The 23,871-nt window shown below is 24.6% G+C and overlaps 1 protein-coding gene across 4 annotated transcripts in view; it reads left to right on the plus strand.

The window, feature by feature from the left end:
• The window catches only part of LOC113551067 (acetylcholine receptor subunit alpha-like), a 159,205-nt gene that overhangs the window by 13,064 nt on the left and 122,270 nt on the right, over window positions 1–23,871 (plus strand). For all 4 annotated transcript variants that reach the window (XR_003405100.1, XM_026953115.1, XM_026953108.1 and 1 more), the window contains exon 2: window positions 6,753–6,940. Coding sequence is in view for 3 of the 4 variants with exons in the window: in XM_026953115.1 (XP_026808916.1) it covers window positions 6,755–6,940 (186 nt within the window). In the remaining variant the exon portion in view is untranslated. The remainder of the gene's footprint in view (window positions 1–6,752; window positions 6,941–23,871) is intronic.

Genomic DNA, 23,871 nt, shown 5'->3' on the forward strand with positions numbered 1-23,871 from the left:
TGAATTACTGTTTTTATTTATAAATGTCAACGTTTAAAAGTTTATGACGTAAATAAATCCAAGTATATTATACAAACTATAACAACTTAATAATATTATATTATTAAAATGTACGTATTCTACGTAATATTTGATACGATTAAACACTAATAATACAATGACATTACATTGTTGTTTGCATGATATTATGATGTATTGTTCTGCATTTAACACTGTTTTAATCACACTACATAATAATGTATACAATTTTTTCACTATAATTGCAATACTATTATAATACATTTAATCAATTCCGATTAAACCAGCTGTATAAATTACGTGAATTAATTACCTGCAATTATAGTGATGTAAATAACGGTAGTAATTAATATCTGTTGCAATACTATAATAGAGAATTGAAGGGTTTATTTGAGTGATTTTCATTTTTTTTTTTTTTTTTTTTACAAATAATCCACGGATTTGAGTTAAATGTCAACACATTTAACCCGAGCCCATTAGTTTCCGTCTTACGAACACAGAACATTTGCGTTCAGCAGAATCAATTTCGTACTGATAGATGTAGTATTGGAGTGATTTGACTTAGCTATTATCAAAATCAAAACCAAAGGCGAAAATACTATACATTTTTTAAGTTTTCATTAATATTTAAATATTCAAGGAGGATATTATGTGCATTTTAAAATTCTAATTTATACATGGTTATAAAACGTTTTGAAATTAAAATATCAATAAAAACTTATAATGAAAAGCCATACATGATATTCTTACCTCTATTTTATATTCATTCATTCTAATAGTATGGAAATTATGACACAATATTGATTCTCTTGAACGTTTATATGGAGGATATACTCATAACATACGGCATACGTGTAAACTGTTCTCGTAAGTAATAATTAATAGTTTCACGTCATTATAGACATACTATATACATTGAATTATTTCAAACAAACGACCATACATAAAATATGTCAACTTTGAACCGTTTTATCGGTGGTCACGATCAACAGTGCACTCGTAACATAATCGAAAAGTTTAAGAAAGTTTTTGGGAATTTCGATTAATGTTTTGACACCACGAAAAAATGTTTAAACGAATAGATTGTACTAATGCTCCGTGACTTATACTTCCGAAGTCTGTCCGAAAAATTTGACCTCACCACACCTGCAATGGCTCCAACTCGACCTGCAGGTGTAGTACATAATACCGTGTATGGCGTATCGCACCGGATTGCGTTTATTCTAAGTAGAATATACTACACGTGTCACATATTATATAATTATACAGACTCGGATAGACGAAATCTCGTGAATCGGTTACCGCCGTTATCGTCGGAAGTAAGTCGTATAACGGAACGAAAATCTGACCCCCATCGCAGTCCTCCTACACACACACACCATTTTCTGTACCTCACGGTGCGTGTTTTCCACGCGTGTTTCCCCGGTCGCCGTTTTCTCGCGCAAAGTCAACGAGCAGGCGCACCGAGTTTATGGGGAACATATTGTACAGTATAAAGCCGGCCAATATTTATGGTCTTGGCCATTGTCTCGACGCATAACCGTTTCGGGAAGACAGCGTTTTAAATCCTAGGTTTATTTATACATTATTTTCGGCGCGCGTCGGATTCGGATTAAAACGAAGAGAAGCGCGCTTTCAACGAGACTTTTTTAATTAATCACCAAACGTTCAACGAGACATTGTTCAGGTGTATATACTACCAGATAACCGCGCGAAACCGAAACTTTATTTGTATCGATCGGGTGCAGTTTCATACACAGAAAATATAATGAATAAGTAAAGAGGTGCGATGATATTATTATTTATTGTTAAAAAAAAAATTATAACACAACATAATAAAAAATAATTATACGGTCTTGTTTGCAAAATGAATAATTTGTAAAATTATATAAAATAATAAGAAATAACAGAATTCGAATAGGTGCTATTAAACACGATGATTATTACATTATTACGACGATAATTGAAGTGCACATTAATTTGTAGTACTTAATTGTGACCGTAGAAATGATGCATACTCTGAGACTTAAGTGTAACATATTTTAATAGAAATAATTATTTAAAATGTCTAAAATTTGTGTAGCAAACAATTTTTTAAATATTTACTTTTCGTGTTTGAAAATAAACTATTTTTTACATACATTTAATTCTAAATGAAATAAAACCACAAATAAGTTGTATTAGTACACCTTTAATAATATGGTAAATACCAACTATTCGGTTTAATTAAATTTATATTAAAAAAAAATCTTTTACATTAACTCTATAAATATATCGTGAATACCTTATGTTTTTAATATAAATTTATTTGACTGGTTTTGGTCCACGTTTTTATTTTATACTTTGAATTCTTCCACTATGGTAAACTTTATGGTAAACAATGCGAAATGTACAACCTTGATTGATAAAGATATATGTTTTCATAATATTGGTTATTTATGTTTTTTTTTTTAAACTTTTGTTCCTAACTGCATTACTGTATTTTTTACACGTTTTGTTTTTTTTTTCAAATATTTTATATAAAAGAAAGCGTAATCGATATAAATACAAAGTAAAACCGAAATGTAAAACCATATTCATGAGTTATTGTTATTACTTTTTTAAATTTAAATAAATTATTGTTTCCGATTTAAAATATATATATATTTAATTTGAATATAGGATTTCAGTACTGTACTGTTCGTCAATAATAATTTTTATTATATTTGCTTATCAAAAAAAGTTGTTTTTTGTAAAACGAAGGTTTTCCGCCGAGCTCGTTTGATGATGTTTATTTATATTTCACAGTCTATAGCAATTATTCGAGCAATCATTAGACAAATACGAAATAATATATTTTACGATTTAAACGGTATAGAATCTATTTTACTTTTATCAGAGTTCAATTTTCTCGTATAATATATTATAGTATAAAAATAAAAAAGATAAATACTGATTTGAAAAATTCTATTGGTGGATTTGTAAGACATCAATATTACTCAGCAAAAATAAAGCGAAATACATTTTCAAAGGTTTATTCGAATATTTGTATAATTTATTTTTGCGAAGTACTTAATTCAGTGGACCAAATAATTGGTAACGATTTCAAATTATTCGGATTAATTTTGTACATTATAGATGCTGAATAGGTAAAAGTTAATATTAAAGTATATATTTTGCTAGAAAATGTTAAAGCCAATCCATTTTTATACTTCTTAAATTTAATATCGTTGAGTATTTGAAATTTTTGTTATGATAAGCAAATAATAAAAACTCTTATACAAAATGAGCATTTCTGAAAATTAATATTAATATTTTAAATTAAAAAAAACAACGTCCTAGTGTGATAAACATATTAATAATATTAAAATTTGCATGGTTTGTTTGAACATTTTCAGTTGATTAAAATATACTCTACAATATATACTTGTATTATATAAGTTAGAAAGTTGTGTCAATTTGTAAAAAACAAAATCAAATTTAAATTTAAGTCATCACGAGATCGTTATTTTTTGTATTTGTTATAAGTTTAGTCCATAAGTATATCCTATTAGTTAAATTATGTAATTATTATTAATGTATATAACTAATTCAGCTAAAAATGTCAACAATGACTTTTATACTTCATACTTGTTTTTAACGTAGTTATTTTGTTATACAAAGTAAACATTATTCATTTGAAAAAAACATCGTGTTCGATACAATAGTAACGATACCAATATCAATTATTTTTTATCCACGATAAAAATGAATTTAACTAAATTGCATTATATGTGTAAAAATGATACTTAGGTTGGATGTTTTAAAAGCTGACAATTTACAAGTTAAAAGGTTAAGCTATTCATATAATTTTTGTAGGTACACATACAACATAATAATTATAATGACTTAACATGTATTTTTTTTTAGTTAACATTAACAAATTATGCTTTTGGAAAACTTCAAGTTAATTTATACTCGTCAAAAGTAAATTAGGTTTTTAACGGAAAACACTTTTTCTAATTTTTTTCAATTACATTTCACTCCGTTTGCATAATTTAACGTTTTACATAAACCAATAATGTCAATACATTTTTTTTTTAAATGTATATATTTCATATTATTATAATAAACACACATGATGTGTACAGAAAATGGATAATACATAACTAAAATTAACAAATACAGTCAATATGATCGATTATCATTATGAATTTTCCGTTGAAGCCATGAAAATAAAAATTTCACAATGTGACAGTGATTCATATATTTACATAAACATATTATATTAAGTATCTATATAAATATAGGTAAAATAAATTATAATGTGTACACATTCAATTTAGAAACTCAATACAATAACTTAATAATATTATACTTTTTTAATTAACTACTCAATGACGAATGACACACATTATGCATAAAATATATAGTGTACACTATAATATAACATGACCCATAAACAATAGACATTGTTCCAAATTACTTATATACATTTGTTCTTTATCAGGTGTATCATATTGTATTCGTTTAGTTACTCCTTTTGTCAAATAAATGTACTTAAAATAAAGCCTATAATGTAATACTATGAAACATTTTCAAGCAGAACTTGTACATTTTTTCTTTGGCAAATAAATTCAAATCATAGAATATATGAAGATCATTTTCAGTTTTCACTTTTGATAATATCCCACTAACATGAACATTCAAATGACATCAAATGTCACAATCTATATTGCTATATGTTTCTGAGAAGAAAATAATGATACTACATAACGGTGAGTGAGCTAGGGACATTCCAGTAAAGTTAATTACGGAGACGATGAAACTGCGACATTTTTGTCAACTAAAAGGTTTTAACAAATGTTCGAAGCCACAGAGACAATAGGCTTTCAGGAGCACGGCGCAGCTTTTGTTCCCAACGACAAAGCCCATCATGCAACCAAAAAGCTTGTCTCTCTCACTATCCCCTAATATTTCACTTTTTTTATGTTTTATTTTAAAAACTTTAAACTGCTGGATTATTAAAAAAAAAATTCGCAACTAATTTCGCCTTGGTTTATAGAGTTTTCTATTATTCTACGTATACTTATTATTATGTAGCATCACAGCGTTATTTATAGATAGTTTACTATATAAACATAAAGTAATATTGTCAATAATTATTCTAACATTTTACAAATTTAATGTTTTACAAATAAATATAAAATTGAATTGTTCAATGAAATAAATGTATCGCAATAGCAGACACATATTTAGGAAATATTCGATCAAATAATTACTAATTTTAATTTCACTAAAACTTTTTTAGAGATGTTTTACCTGTAAAGTATATCAACAATTTGAAGTACATACAACTATGCAGTAAAGGAAATTTTTTTATAATTTATATTAGTTATATATATATAATAATGAGTCTTATAGAATATAATATTTAAGTGTTGATCTCAAAAATATTCCAATTTAATTGTTACGCAAATTCTATGGTTAAGTTTAGTTAGTTTTTTATTAAACCTATGAAAACTATTGACAAACCTCAAAGTGTTGTCCGCATGACATTGTCGAATTATAGATTGTAAATATTATAAGATTTATGATTTATGGGTCATTCGATCTAATCGAGAAAACCTGTTTATACGAATGAAAGTAATAAAATATCTGATTATTCACTTCTTACTTGCACTCAAAATCTAAAAATAGATTTACAATACAAAATTATTATGTTAATTTGATCACCTATTCTACATTAATAATTAATTTAATACACTAATTATTGAAATAGCTCTAAGTCATGTTAATATTATTGTAAAAATTAAATCAAAACCTTTCGGTTTCTTTAAATGCCTTACTAACAAATATTAAATTATCACAATTTGAGTATATTGTAATATTTAATATTATTAAATTCTTGTTGACAATTAATTATGAAATCAATACAATTTTGTTTAAAATTAAATATTTTAGCTTAACCAAAATTTGTTTTTATCCGTTATAAATGAAAGAAAAAAAGTATATAGAATTATTTAAGGCTTTTTTACAAAAACTATAAAATTAAAAATATTTATTACACTAATAAATAAAATACCACGAAACGTTGTTATGATAAGTACCTACATTGTATTTTTAAAATTATATTGTAATTTTTTGTTGCTGAAAATGTTATTACATTGAAACAAAAAAACTGCGTGAGTTTCTATAGATTAACATTTTTTCAACAATAAATATAATTTAATTTGATGTTTGACAATCACAATTTACAAATAACTACGTACAAATATATAGGTACGACAGGTACTTATATATAAACAATATGTTCATTATATAAACAAGCCCATTTTTTCAATTTAAACTTACAATTAAAATGTATGACAAGCGCAATTTTATTGTGTTTTCTCCTGAGTTTTTACTTATAACTGAATTATAATAATTTGTTTTGATATTCTAACGTTGCCCTGCACTTAAAATAAATATATTTAATTTAAACCACATAAAGTTAAGCTAATATTATGCGACACTAGAGGGTATTGGTATAAAGTATACATTTTTTGGTTTGCAGTTTGTAATTCACATATATTTATTAATTGTTTACGAATTAAAATAATATGTAATTCTCCAATATCTAAATTTAATGTTGCCGCATATTATAATATAATATTAAATTATATTATAATTATTGTGCTCGATACCTTTTCATAAGCAAACATCAAAAATAAACTGCTTATAAACTTTTGGTCAGTATAAGACAAATACATGATTGTGTTTTTTTTTTTTTACAGATATGTGGCCGAAATTTGCATTTCTTGGACTTGTGATCATCCGGTTAATGGTGTCTGCGAATCCGGATGCAAAAAGATTGTACGATGATCTCTTGTCCAGCTACAACAAGCTTGTCAGACCCGTTGTGAATACTAGCGATGTTCTCCGTGTATCTATAAAGTTGAAACTGTCACAGCTTATCGATGTGGTACGTACTCTAAATAATGTTAGGATTAAAAATTTAGTTAACTTATTATAGTGAAGTCAGTATGAGTATTGATTAATAAACTCACTATCGTTATTTATTTATTAATTTATGTTTTTAGTAAATTAAGCAACTTTATTAAGGTAATTAATAACGTTATTATTTTCATTAATTAAAATTCCCCTTTTATTATACTCAAACTTTTATAATATCTATTGACATCTTTCAACTCAAAACTCAATTTATTACACAGAAAAAAAAAGATTAAATAAATAATAGGAAATGATCTATAAAAAAAAGTATTACTTAATCATTTTTTGTAAGAAAACTTTAATAAACAAACTACAGGGTTCGCATACAATCAAAAACAACCTATTAATCATCTACATGTGACACTTAAATCTATACATTTTCTAAAAAGTAAAGACAAAATAAAAGTACAAAATTTTAAATATTTATTAAAAAATTATGTTACTTTTAAAATATTAAACCAATAATGTTAGTAAGAATATGCTAATTATTTATGTTTAAAATAATTAATACCAAAACAGTTTTGTAAGACACTGCAAATGTGCTATAATTATCAAATATTTCATTCATAGTTTTGACTATCAGAGATGGGCATATGCCCAGTAGTCATTAGTAATGATTTAAAACTATATAATGTGTATTTACTATTTACCCAGCATGTTAAACGTCATCTTATACATTATCAAAATATGACCTATATTAATAAATTAAAATAATAATATTCATAATTTATACATACCTATTGAACATTTTTAAAAATAGAAATAACGTACAATTTGTAGGTAAATTAAATAAGTTGTTATCATGTATGCAATGATTACAATGAAATATAATAATGTGTATTATAACAGTGCAGGAAATCAATATGAATATATATATATATATAAGAACAAAAAAAAAAATTAATACCTAATTAAATTCCAGGAAAAGAAAAAATATTGTATATTTTTTAAAACTAAAATACAGTATTGTTTTCACTAGCTTAAAAACATATACATTTATTTATAATTTTAATTAAATATTGTTAGTAAGTTATGTAATAATAAACTTATTATGATTTTAACACGTGTTGATTTTTTTATTTTATTCACGTTTGATTCAGCTACAACAAAACTATTCGAAATTGATGTAGTTATGTGCTTAAAAATACATTGGCTCATGCGATTCGGAACATAATAGAAGGAACTCTGCGCATTTTATATTGTGTGATAATCTTTTTGAAGAATTCGATAGAGATTGCTTATATGGTGATAATGGAGATGCAAGCCTATGGAGCTTTACGACCGATCAATAAATAATGGACCACAACTGTGGCTGATGCTGGACACTATAGAAATAGACAAATTTTATCAGTATTTGGTGTTAGGGAGGAGGAAATAAAAGGATAGTTGCGTATTTTCCAGTGGGTTTTTATCGGACACAAAGTACGTAGAAAAAAGGGCTATATAGATTTTTTTTTTATTCTGTTTCTTTTTTATGGTAGGTGGTAACATTTTTTTTCGTAAAAAAAAAAGAGCTCGTAAAACGCACTACCCGACATATTTTATGGTTCAAAGTAATGAAAACCTCTTTTAATATGCGGCAGAAACTATATAGTATATGGAAATTGAAAACTTTAAACATCTTCTATTGTTAGTAGCTACCACAATCATTTGAAGGAGAACCAAAAATTATGAAATATTATATAATAGATATGTACCTATGTATTTTAATCACAATTTAATAAAAAAAAAAAAAATAAAAAAAAAAATACAACTCAATGATAAATCAATCCCAATGCGTGATTTATGTATTTTGATGTATTAATCGTTTAATGCAAACGGCCAACATATGAATATTGAAAAAATTTAAATACTAATATATTATTATTTAATATTTTTTTATTTTTATTTTATTAAGTTTTTTATATCTATATAATAAGAATGTAACCTGATTTTGGAGACGAAAGAAACCGGTTTTGAACGTCTTTGACCTTATCGCTTCCTCTCATAATAATAATTATTATATACATATATTTGTTTGTTTATTTATTATTGTTGTTATTATTATTATTATTATTATTATTTAATTATTTATTTGTTTGAACTTGCATTTTTCCATTCAAAATATATATTATTCATTGAACAAATAATTTATTATTACATTTTTTTTCTACCTTATCTCTATTCTATAATAAAAAGAATAAAATTTACCACTCCAGTAGTTGAATTCAAAATGTAGAATATTTAATTTTCAGAAATTAGCAATAACAATAACTACAATATGTAATTATAATTTATATTATTTGTGTAACCAATGAATAGTAAGATGATTTTAAATTCAATTATGAAAAATAATTTCTTCCGGAGGAAGTTTGGACTGCTAGTAGTAAATAACATTATGCACCTACACAAGAAACTATATTAATACTACTGAGAATTAAAAAAGTTATCAAACATACAATATGTCATAATTTTAATACTTTTAGTACCCTAACATCAATATCTAAAAATAGCCAAAGTATTAAAAAATTTATATATATGATACGTAGTAAGAAATATATGATAAATATTATATACATCTAAGTATTTGTGAAATGTTGAATCTCTACAGTTATTTCATTCTAAATTAGAACATTCACACAAAGTGTCTTCTCTAAAAGAATACAATTATACAATTATATAATACAATTAAAAAAAACAATCATTGTAAATCCAATACATTATTTGAGTCTAAAATGATCCTGAATACTAACTTATGTGTAAAGTAAATAGTAATATACTATTCTTCTCTACAAATAAAACGTAAAAACTTTTTATTGTAGATTTTTAATAGCCGAATACATAGACACATTTATCTGATTGGAATTATATTAACTATGAAATACATTCTCAAAACTAGAAATAATCAGTTTTTCCAATAGCATAATTAATAAATTAGACATTAAGTTCTAGTATTTTTATATTAATATTGAGTATTGACGTATATAATAACTACTCAATATTTTTGTTTAATTTTGATTTTATTGAAAAATGTATAACGATAAGTATTCATTATTTTATTTCATGATAATATACCTAGTACCTACATAATATTATATATTCATCTAGTACTCATCTATACGTATAATACATTGTTAAAATAGTTTTTTTAAATGTTATTCTTTAGTTGAAAATTCTAATTTTAATAGTTTAAATGTATATCAAAACTGTTAGTTTATTATCATTGTTTTATATCAGTATTAAAGAAATAATAAAATACAGAAATAAATAATAAATCAAGTGCACCTTAAATATCTTATGGTCTGATATTTAAACTAGATGAATTTAATTTTTTTAATTTTGTATTTTGATTTAAGTAGTATTACCACCTATTAATATTTAATTAGAAGTGGTGTTAAAACTTGGGGTGAGTAAATATGCATTATTAATATAATAAGAGTATTAAACTCATTAAATTCCTAATAATTATATGTTTGTAAGCTTAATTATGAATATATTATAAAATATATTATTATTTGTAAGCCACTATTCATTAAAATTAATAGAATTACATTTTAGTAGTTTACAAGGATATTAGTAATAATAATGCAATTAATCTCTTATGTTACAATGATAATAGTATGTTCAACAGTATAAAAAGAAATATAAATAATAATGATAAATACATTAAATGATACTGTTAATGTATACATGAGTTGATTCTACTTATAGTTATTTCATGGAAAGTTTAAGATTTTGCTTAATATTTCATTTGTTTGTGAAACTACTATTAACTTTTGTATACTTAAATCTATGGTTTTTTAATGTTTTTATGGGATAGCATATATTATATAATATTGTTCGATATATGTATTAATGTTGAAGCAAAATATAAAATATAAAAATATATTTTATCATAATACGAATATAAGTATTTTATATTAAGAACCATTGTGTATAGAATAATTCCATGTACCATTAATCGTTAAAAATCCAGTTAAAGAATATATTTTAAGGAATTTAGTGTTAATAGATTGATCCTGTATACCATAAAAGTTTACTACTAGACTGACAGTTTGAAATAAAACAATTACATTATTTTTACATACCTAAATCAAAATACTTTTCAAAAATTAAAAAAAACTTTGAAATGTTGAATAATGATGAAATATGATTATTAGTATCAATGTTGTATTCATTTTGATAAAAGTTATAATTATTTAAGATTTTACGAATGTAACTTTTATAATAATTGAAATAATTTAAATTACCTCAAAATTTGCAATAAAAGTAATTCTAAAGAAATGAAAAATACTTATTATTACCATGCAAAATATTCATAAAAATTCGTGTAAAACATTATAAGTTTTAATTGCTTACAACTAAATAATTAATTTCACTACGTTATTACAATTACAATGATAATTTATTTTTAAATTTATGATGATTTACCATTTAATAATAAAATAGATACCAAGTCTTGTATATAGCTGCTTCTACATAATATTATATTAATATGCTAACTATAGTATGGTAATATATTATATTTAAATATTTAATTATTGTTGAAAATCGTTATTTAGAATATTTTGCTTTAATTTATGTAATCGTTATACATTTGAATCATATTTTCGGATTCGTTTTGAATATAAGATTAAAATAATATTTGTCATTGCAAATTATTGACCCTTTAGCTATTCATTTTTATTTTACAAATTATTCAATCAAACAAATGTACTTGGTTTGAATAAAAGTAAAATTTGAAATTTTCTCACGATAAATTCAAATAACTTATTGATTGAATTCATTTGTTATTTTAACTTTGAATCTAAGATATTATGAGAAAATATCATATGTATAGTATGCATGTATTTATTTATGCTTTAGAGGAGGAATATAACGAAATATTTCAACATAATATAATTATGTACTAATGACATGCATTTGATAGCGTCGATAGTGAGTATGTAATATAGATGATATTTAAACTATATTACGGGGAAGTTTAAATAATGACCTGCCAGGATTTATTTTGATTTATTCATTTCATTTGGTTTTATGGTATCTATATTTAACTCGAGGAATACGAAATTGGTTCTCTGGTGAAAATACAGTGTATGAATTGGTTTCTAATATAAATTACTTATCATTATATAAACTTCGAGTTTACAATTCAAAAAAAATATTATATTATGTTGTAAATGTTATCACAGTTTATTAACTTGACCAAATTTTCTATCATAAATTATTATCAAAGTTGAATATTTAAGTTATTTATTACTACAAAAGGCGATGACAAAATAAAAAAAACTAATTTTTTTGTAAAACCTTCCAAATTTAATGCTTAAGTGACTTATTAAGTTAAGGTTAGTAAAAAATATGTTTGACTTTCTGTGCACTCGATGTTTATACATGCTATTAATACGATTAATATCAGTGTTAGTCTTTAAAAATCATTCAAACAATACTAATGCGTTGATAAATTAAGCGAGTAATTAATCGACGAGTGACCCAACGACTGGACTGTATGCTGTAGGGTACTATGTGAAAATTCGAATTTCTGTCACTAAATTATTTTTGGACTTTGGTTTTTGAGAAATAGAGGGGGGCGTATTTTAGTACATTTAATAAGCAAAATAATAATTTACAAAAACCAATAGTTTTCTTTAAAATGTATATTCTTACAATGCAATAAGTTATGAAGTTTCAGTATACAACTCTATCTATTACATTAAGGTATGAACTGAATTTTAATGTACAAAATAAAACTTAACTTATAAAAAAAAAGAGCCGGGGGGGGGGGCGCCGTCGTCTATACTCTCTCTCAAGGACGCCCTTGGAATTTCCTTGCAGTATACATATATATATGATCGCAATACACGCGCATTTGAACACAGCAGTTCCAAACTTTGTTACGTGAGGTTATAAACGGGTTTTTACGACTTTCCGGGACATTGATTATTTTACACGACTCGTATTTTCTTTTGTGGTTCACGATTATTGCCGATAAATAGTACGAGTTCGTAGGAGTTTTTTTTTATTCGTTACGACCACGATAAATTCGATGTTTTTTTTTTTCTTGCGACCATGGCACTCACTTAAACTTCTCTCCTGATTTTTTTTTTTTTTTTCAAAAAAACACTTTAAGCGAAAGAAAAATCACTTAAATTCCAGTCTAGAAACACAGTAATTAAATCTTATAACAAAGATAAAAAAAATTTTCAATATTTTTGGTCTATACGAGTACAGCTGAATGCGTCATCCTATCTAATAGAATTCTGTACAAATGAGTGTACAGTAATAAAACAATACACTACGGATAGTATTATGTGTGAAAAAATAATGTTATCCGTATAAATTTTAAAACGATTTGACATTGTAGTTGGTTAGCTGTAATAAAACTATTGTTTTATGCACACATCACCAAGTGGTATTTGTTTGAAATTAATAATTCACCATATTGGAAACCATAACAACAGAAATCGTGATAAATGGATATTGTGTACAGCGAACGGACACAGAGGCATAGTAAGATTTTCTACACATACGACGTAGAAAGCTAATACTTAAATTGACTAAACGATTTGTTTAAACCACGCTTTTGATTTTGTGCTAAATGCACGCACAATTAATTTTTATTTAAATTTTATAAATCTTATAATGCTTGATATTATTATTATTACAATGGAGATCCACAGAGTTGGAGATTTTTGGCTTATAAAAGCTTAAAAATGTATTGGCTCAGTTCGTTTTCGATGGTCAACATGCAATGATGCATGCACATATAATTTGCCCCAAATTAATCTTAGGCTTCGATTTAAAACGGTACATAAAACAATTTTGCCTATTTTAATCTGTTTAGCACTTCTAAGGTAGTTATCATTTAAAAAAATATATTTATATCGTCAGAAGATGCGTATCATTAGTATAAAACTCTAAAAAATTAAAAAAAAAAAAATATTTCATTTAAGTCTTTAATAACTATAATTGATCAATTATTTGTTTTCTTTATTCAACGTTATTCATTCTAAAAATACTGACATTTTTGGAACTTCCTCAGTTGTAAAATTAGTTTTTATAGTTTTGTTTAATAAATATAGTTATTATACAAAACCGTTATACTATTATTTAGAAATTTATTGTGAACTGCTGAAGCTGAGTATAAAGTTACTACGACAAGTAACGTAAATATTCTTTACTAAATTTCGATATTTCTTTTTAGTTTCAAAAAAATACTTACCTTCATGATTCCGCAAGATACATTTTAAAATTTTTCAATTGTTATTCTAATATAAACACTCAAAATACGTGTCACTAAATTTTCAATAACAAATACGTGGTTTCAACTTTATTTATCACAACTTCAAGATGACTTGACATACTTGATAGTCTATCCCCCGTAAATCAAGAAACACAATCAACAGAAGTTTAAACATCGATTTCTGGCCGTAGACTTTTGTCTCGGTAAAAAGTTCTTCGGATACTGCTTACTTGTTTTGTTTGTAGGTGGAAACGATAAACCAAAGTTGTATCAACTATAATAATTTTTTTTTTATTTATTAAATACTCAAGACTTTCGCTTCGTATCCTTTTACAGACCAGAGAAAATCAAAATCAATTTAATTATTCTTCTGAAAAAAGTTGGTGCGAAGATAGTATAGTTAAAAAAAATCGTTTTATTTTTCAAAGATTTACTTTTAAGATTCTAAGAATTAAAGTTTTTAGTAATGATGTTAATTCTGCAATTGTCCTGAGAGATCGATTTTCGCAAATAGCAATGGAAATTACGTTAATGTTTTATTGACTACTCGTTAACGCTCGTAGATTTTGTATAAGTACCTCTATGCTCTTATGGCATCGATTCAGCCGACTCACGTTATAGTGGTACCATCTCAAAAACGAATTGATTATCCCTAATACATTATCATTAATCTCTAAATCGTTTATTTTGAATTACGAATTGCTTTCGTCTTTTAATTATCACAACAAGACTATATGGACGAAAACAAATAAGTATTGTAATTTGTCACGTATCATATTTTTACACTAAAATTAACTAATTTTGTAGACAATATTGACTTAAATTACCTATAATTCAAATTGTGTTTATATGACGTATACCGGTATACATATTGAAAACTGTTTATATTGGATTGTTATAGTTTATTTTCGAAAAAAAAAATACTTTGCACTAAATTGTATATTTTTCATACTTTAACATTAATTTTAAATATGTCGAAAAAAATATCAAAGGATTCATTAATCGAAAAAAATTTTTTACATACATAATATTGTACTCAACACTCAAACTGTAATTATATGTCAGAACGTAATACTAAAATATTGTATAAATAAGCTCTAAGCTCATAATAAATTTATATTTCACATTTTGCTTGACGGTAGGAGTTATAAAAGACGTTTATGAAATTCATGATTTTTTTTTTTTTTTGGTTTTCTTCTAGATCATGGTGCCGGGTATCCAAAAAGTGATATTTATTTTCATGTTATGTGTTTCGAATGTTGTTTCCTAAATAATTCTAAAAATATTTGTTGTACTTTTAAAATGTTTAAATATGCTGAGAATCGTATACATTTTGAAAAATTTAATCATCTAAATATTGATGTGTCCAATGAAAAATTAAAAATTTGGCATTTTAGTATTGTTTGGAATACAATTAAAATAATACTTCCATTCGTTTTAATCGTTTTAATAAGGCAATACAAATAATTATTATGTCACGATATTAACATTATATAGTAGATAATAATCCATAAATGTCAACAGTTTAGTTAGACAATAACTTCTAAAGTGCATTTTTTTAAATTAAAATATTCAAATTTTAAACAAAAAAAAACATTTTTAGCATAAAAACAATTAGAAATACACAAAAGAAGCTAGTTTATATTTTATTTAAATATAAGTAATTAATATACAAATATAATTTCCAAATAGAAATGTGAAAGATAAATACTATCTTTTGAATATATTTTTTTTGATAATAAAATGTTTAGCTTGAAGGTTTTGTATGTGTCAAGTAAACTTTTTAAACGCAATCTTATATTATTTTGAAAAATTTCATAAAAAGTGCATAATATTTATTTATGTACAATATCTATAAAATAATGTATCTCAGTAGTTCAAATAATTAATAATAGAAATATGTCCAATGCTTTTAGTTTTGAATTATTAAAGACTTTTTTTTTACATTTAATATAAATAAAAAACCAATAAAATATAAAATAAATTGAAATCACGTTTACTAATTTATAAACAGGAAGTTCATTAGTTTACTTTTCATCATAACAACAATTCAAAATGATTACATCTTATCTCTATCAAAATTTGTCTGTATAACCTATACAAGACAAATTGCCTGAACGTGCTTTTGTTTCATCAGTAACTATACATATACTGTACGCAGCAGCTGAGTAAACCTGGCAATTGTATTGTAGCATACAACACTTTTCCACTTCCGAATACGAACTGTTGATTAGTTGAAAGTTTTAGGTAATGGAAGAAATCTTTATAAACCATAAATCTAAATTCTTTATAAAATGTATGATAGTTTAATGAAAAAACTATTTTATATAGCTGTTGACAATATTTGAATTTTGCATTTTGATAATTAGTATTTTAATAATCTTACGTGCATAATAGTATTTCAATACTAAATTTTAATTAGTTATTCGTGAAAATACATTTTAAACAATTTTTAGTAATAATTAATATTATATTAATAACATTATTTTTTTTATATTAAACTATTATTTACAAAATTTTTATTTTAAATAATATAATTATACAAATATTATAATATTGCATGCTGTACTTATAACACATACACACATATTTATAATATAATAATATTATGATGATATTTGAAATAAAATTATTCAGTTTAGGGTTTAGGCGGAATATTATAGTATATTTTAGTCTACAATTATTGTAAATAGTATAGACAATTGAATATAATGTATAACTGAGTATAAACTATAACTAAACTCATACGGCGTACGATATAATACTATTTTCTAGTATACATAAATACAACAATGAGATTTTATTTTACTAAATTAATTACTATAACTTTGATTTGAACAACTATTATTGTTATCCTGTGTAGCCACTTATATTATTTACTTGATGTTTTAGGTTTATTGTTGGTCATTAGCTTTTCAGACCATTTATTAAGTTGGAAACTACATTTAAAATATTATTGGACTCAAAAGTCAGTCGCAGTTAATCATCTATTCATCAAAAACATAATTTTAAGGATAGTGCTTTATTATTTTTTTTTCAAAACGAATACAGTAAACAATTTAATTTATCGAAAATCGTTATTTTAGGAAAATGTCTGTTGTCTGTAACGTTTTAAGTATTATAACCTTCAAATGCAATCTCCATTTTGTTTAAAATAAAAAAAAATTAGCTTTACGCGACAACAAAATTGTTTGCCGGATGAAAGTATGCGTATACGATATTGCAGAATAGAAATAATTTCTTCGTTCAGAATCTAAACAACGAGAACATTATAACAATAGAATTAAAACATACACTTGATTTATGTTTATAGTTCAAACAAGCTATGTTTTAGTTATAGGTCGAACCGTAGAATTCTCAAAGTTATAATTCATAGTTTTCAAGTTTAAACAGACTTAATACATTATTAATATTTCATACTAATAATTCTACTAAACAAAATACATTTGATATGGCCTGATTATAATTTATTTCATATTGTTATAAAACATAATATAATATTATGATTAATGCTACGGTGAAGACAAATTAACATGACCTAGGTATGTTTTATTATACGCTAATATCTTATTTCTGTATTAAATTTTAATACTAAAGCCGTAATGTACGCGCTTCAATATTTTTTTTCCATTATATTCTTGGTGAAATAAAACCTTATCTTTGTTAGCCGAGATAGCTCTGACAGATTTTCTTTCCGTGCGCTTACCGCCGGACTGCTGACGCTTAATCGTAAATCAATGCACGCGTGTCACGGTGATTTCTATCTATAAGTGATTCGGTTTGACGACTCAGATTTAAACCGATATTTTATTGAATAAATGAAAAGAAATACAAAACGAAAGCTTTAAAGGTTAAATTATTATTATTATTTTTTATTCCGCAGTAATATTACGATTGTCTATATATATATTTTTTTTAATAATTGTTTTTTCATATTGCACGTCACATACACTGTATATAACTATATAAGACAAAACCAAACATAATATTGTATTCAATTACCATACAAATTAGGTCAGGAACAAAGATCCACTTCGCTCAGAATACCACAGGATAATGATATAGTACAATATTATTATTATATATTTCAAATTAATAATAAATACTAGTATGTGTTGTATGTATGGTACTAAGACGTGGTTTTTGTTTTACTTATGGATTTTCAAGACTTAAAGTTTATAATACTTACGATATAAGGTTATGAATTAAATAAACAATAACCTATGAATAATCTTGTATTGAATGAACATTTTTCAAGTTATAAAAGCTTAAATTAACAATTTATGTCAAATATATACGAGTATATGTAAATAATAACAATTTTGTATACTACAAGTTACAACTAATTAAAATGTTTTAAATAAAACACGTGTTAAAATATATATACTCAATTAATTATTTCACAAAAAATGGGAATTTATTGTTGCATATAGTATAATAAATGGTTATTAAATTAAAGATAATAACACAGAAACTAAAATAATTGTAATTGCGGTAGTATTTTTAAACTTTTTGGTACAACATTACAGTTAGAGATATTGAAGAAAAAAAATCAATGATCCTTATCGAGGACAATAATTGTGTTATGAAAATTCATACTGAAAATATACATTAATGGTTTCCATCTGAAAAATTACGGTTGGCCAACCCTAAAGCGATATAATATGTAATTCTTTAATGTTAAATGCGGTTTATTCGATTTGGGGATTATTAATTCTGATGAAAAAAAATATTTCATCCTAATTCTAAATCAAACTCAAAAGCTTTCAAAAATCCTATACATTTTTGTTAAACCTTCTAAGTTTGTCTTATTTTTTAACACTAACATTTTCTGTTCATATTTATGTAATATACAGGTACATACTACATATTTTTAATTATAAAATTGAATAGGATGAATTGCTCGAAATGAAACGAGCATGTGGTTAATGGTGAGAATATCTACCAAACACATCAAAAATAAAATGTAATCTATAACTAATTATTGTAATTTAACGTTCAGTTTAACATTAATCGCCATCCTATAACCGTGTAAAACGTAACTGACCTGGAATTACTTGCCTAGATAGTTGAAAATATTTATTTTAGTATTATTACTTGATCAAATATAATATATTAATAAAAGTATTTAAGTACGTGTATTTCTTAAGAACTCGTGCGTTTACTCATAAGGGAAAGATAACCCTTTTTGTCCATCTTCAAAGCGTTATTCTGTGCGTAGAAAAATGAATAGTGGCGCGTAACTGAACGTTTAGTCGGACATTATTCCTTTTAAAAATAAATAAATAAAAACAGGACCCTAAGCACTAATTCTTTTTCCTTTTGTTCACTATTATTTTATCCACGGAAACATTCCCCGTTTATTGTTGTTGTTGTTGTTGCTGAACTAACAACGAATAACGAGAAGTTTAAATATTCAATTCATTCAATTCAGTATAATATATATACTTTTTAAAAAGCACCGAACCTTGTTCGTTTATTATCAAAATACGCGTTGCTATTTGTTTACAACTTATAATAATATATCGTTTGTATATTTTTTATTCTGTCAACTTAATGCAGTCGACGTTTTTTACAAGCCGGACATGGGACACTTAACGAGTTTAGATATTACGGAATTTCGATAACGATTTTATTCGTTCACTCTACAAAAACTCTATTAAAAAAATATGTATATAACGTAGACATGGATCGATTAAGAGTATATTATGATATTATTTTGAAGATAAGCATCGTATTTTTGGTATAGGTTTAATTTAAATTTACAATATTCATTATTTTTTAAAATTCTACAAACTTAATTTAATTATAATATGTTAGATAAAAAAATAAATCATAACATTAAAGGATGCTGCTTTATCAAATATATTGATTAATCAGTCAGCTAATTTACAGACATCGGTGAACCTATGATAGGCCTATGTTTGGTATTTTGTTTCATTTTTGATATTTTGGATGGTTAGAAACTTATGACACATAGATAGAGTAGCCCTCCAATATTTTTCTAAGTATTTTATAATTAAACTATATATATTATATATAGTAATATATATATATATATATATATATATATATATATATATTGTTATATTATATTATTATATTAAGTAATATCATTATGGTATCTGAATTAACACGCAAAACTTAAATCCTCATAAATCCTCGTGAGACACCTCGTACACTATGTGACGCATAACAATGTTTTGTATACAGTTAATATTATGTGTACGTACTAGAAAAATAATAATTATCTAGTCATTTTAATTTTAGAAAAAAATCGCAGTATGATAGGTACGAAATAATATTATTAAATATATTTTTTCATATAATATTATACATACCATCAACACCATTTAAACATTACATTTTTATATATTTTTAAATTATATATATTCAGTAGTTATTCAAAACACTATTAGGTTACCGCGCCGTAAAGATTTAATAACTTAGTTTTTAAAAATTCGGCAAAAGTATAGTTATTTTATATAAACTATTTCAGTGGTTGAATTCGCTCAATTATACAAAACTTGTGGTACAGTTACCTAAATAGGTTAATGTTATGGTTTATATGACTATACTATAAATTAATATTTTTCTATATATAAACTATAGTTCGTGTAGTTTGTAATGAAGGTGCTACTAAATTTCTTATGAGTAAAATCTAAATAAAAGTTTATTATAATAGTATCTAGTCTGTTGATACTTTATTGGAAAGTATATTATTATAATATAGAAGCAACGATATCGAATAATATAGTAAAATTATTTATTTCGTCAGTTATTCTGTCACTAGGGTAATCATTCAGTAAAACTTCGATTTTTAAAAAAGTATAATATTAAGTTCAATCAATAATGTTGATCGATTTATCTTTCGCTTTAATTTAAAGTTATCTCAAACAAATTTGATTTTAAGTTTTCTAACATTATATAAGCGTGTTATTTGAATAATTTATATACATATGATAAAAATAATTGAATGAGTTGAAAATAAAAACAATATGTAATAGTAGTTATCTTAATGACAATTAGTTATATAAAATTATAGAATGTAATGATAACCTATATTGTGTCATAATTGTATTTATAAAATGTTTCTTATTTGATTTAACTTTAGAAGGATTATCGTATTGTTTCATAATATACGAAATCATTGATATTCAATCCTTTTTTATTTTTATTTTTACTTACAATAATGATCATTACTTTGCTACTCTGCAGAGTATTGTATAATAAACTATTGAAATGGAAATATTATGTAAACAATTAACATTAAACTGGCTTACATAGAATTTCGTTGAATTTGATGACTTCAGGCCATACAGATATTATGCGTTTATTTTTCATAAATTTTAATTTTGACAGCAGTGTAATGATAATTAGTTGTATATATATTAACTATTTTGTATGGAATACAAAATTATTTCAGCAGAGTGAATTTTAAACTAATAACCTCGAAAAGCATTGACATTAAAAAAAAAAAAAAATTAAGTTCTTTAAATACATCAATATCTATGGATCTTTTTCTTTTCATAACATTTTTTTTAAATTACGGCGTATTCATATTTTTAGTTTCGAGTTCTAATTCTCAACATTTTCCAAAGAGAAATTTTCTTTTTAATAACAAATGTTTGTTCCGCTATATGAAGCACTTTAAATAGCATAAAAACCTAAAGAATTTGAAAATATGGTCACTAAACAAACTTGAAAATTTCGAAAAACCTATTTTTAATAATTATATTATCGAAAAATAGTTAAAAAGGGTGAGCATGTTTGGAAAATTACTGTGTAGAGTGGACCATAACTCACGAAGGCTTAATGCAATTTTGTTTACCGTATTTTTTTTTTTTAACATTCACGTACGCGCGTGTATCCAAATATAAAATAATAAGGCAAAGACAGTGTAAACAGTGATACAATTCTCTCATGCCAACCCAATAGGTTTGTTGTGAAACTAAAATCTATTGCACACATAATATGTATTATTTTATTATATTATTATTATCATTATGTTTGTTTTGTCGTGCCAGATTAACATCCGGAACACATATGTCAGTGTTTTCATTTTGAACTAACTTTTCACAGTATAGCCAAGCACCACAGCATTGTCCTCCTGGCCGAGTAATATATGCATATGTTATGGAAAAAAGTCAAAATCGGACAAACTTCAGAAATGCAGGAGAAAAGGCGAACTGCCACGGTACTTGGGCACAATGTTATACTTTTATATGTATATTATATAGACAAAAGGTGAAATATGGTGTTTTGCCTAAGTACTGTGGGAAGTTCTCGTTTTTCAGATTCCAAGTCTGTTAACTCTAATTATCTAAATTTTTTGGAGGTTTTCTTGATTTTGACTTTTCCACATAATATATTATATACGTATGATAATTTAATGTGAGAATTAGCTACGCAATATTATCGTTTTCCATCGAAAGTACTGTTTTTGGCAAAGCACGATGTTTCTAATTGATGGCTTTTTCATCTCTTTTAATGTCTTTTGACTTGCCAGTTGCCAAAGGCGAGTACAAAACTACCGTCGTCCAAAATGATATTTTACGAAAATTTAATCAGTTATAAACTAATATTTCATTACGTATAGAGATGTGGTTCTTAAGCAGGCGTTTATACGAATCAATCCAAATTTCATCTATGACATCGATTTTTTTTTCGAATGGACAAAAAATATAATTTCCTATGTTTGTAATTTAAAATGCATAACTCCATGGTGGCACCTCTTATTCATTTATTTTTTGAAATTATATTTTCTGATCAATGTTCAGTAGCAACAGATTAGTGGTACTGATGAAAGTCAATTTTAAATATGTATTTTACTGAAATGCAAATAAATAATCATCAGTTTTACTTCTTTTACAATAAATAGACGTTTTAAAAAATATATTATTAATCATATTATACTATGCAATCTTGAAAAAAACAAAATACTTGATATTATGCAGGTATTTTTTCAAAAAATACTAAACATTATTTTAGTATTTTCATTGAGAAGTATTTATGGTGAGATAAAAGACAATGCAGAGAATTGTACAGGTTAAGTTGTGATCAATAATTCAATTAGGTACAAAATAAAATGAGTCAAAGTATTAAAATAATCAGGACCAATTATCGTAGCTGAAAATTTAAAAAACACATTAAGGTACAGGATTAAATATTTAAAAATTAATAAGCATTAAATAAAAAAAATATATATTTTATTTAATTACAGATTGTATTATTTTATTAAGAAATAAGCTAATACAATACAACATTTAATATTTTTATTATAATAGGTGTAAATATTAAGTTAATATATTTTTCGTTTTATCACATAAAGGAATATTTTATATCATGAACTATGTAATAATTATTACTTCATTTACTTAATTAAAAAATGTTAACATTTTTTAAGATATTGAATTTAATTAAATAATTCATTTTAATTACTAGTTTTTTTAGGGTTATTTTTATCATACTAAAATATTAAATATACATTTATAAATAAAACGTATTTTTAAACTATAGTCAAATGGTACACAATAATAAGTTTTTGTTTATGATTATTTTGATGCTTAAAAAAGTAGTAAAATAAGTAGTGTAATATTCGATTTTATTAATGTTGAATTTAGACTTCAAACTGATTCCAATTTTTTGTTCATTTTGTTCATTATAGAACTTTGTTCACTAAA

The sequence above is a fragment of the Rhopalosiphum maidis genome, chromosome 1 (genome assembly GCF_003676215.2).
Source record: "Rhopalosiphum maidis isolate BTI-1 chromosome 1, ASM367621v3, whole genome shotgun sequence".
NCBI lineage: Eukaryota > Metazoa > Arthropoda > Insecta > Hemiptera > Aphididae > Rhopalosiphum > Rhopalosiphum maidis.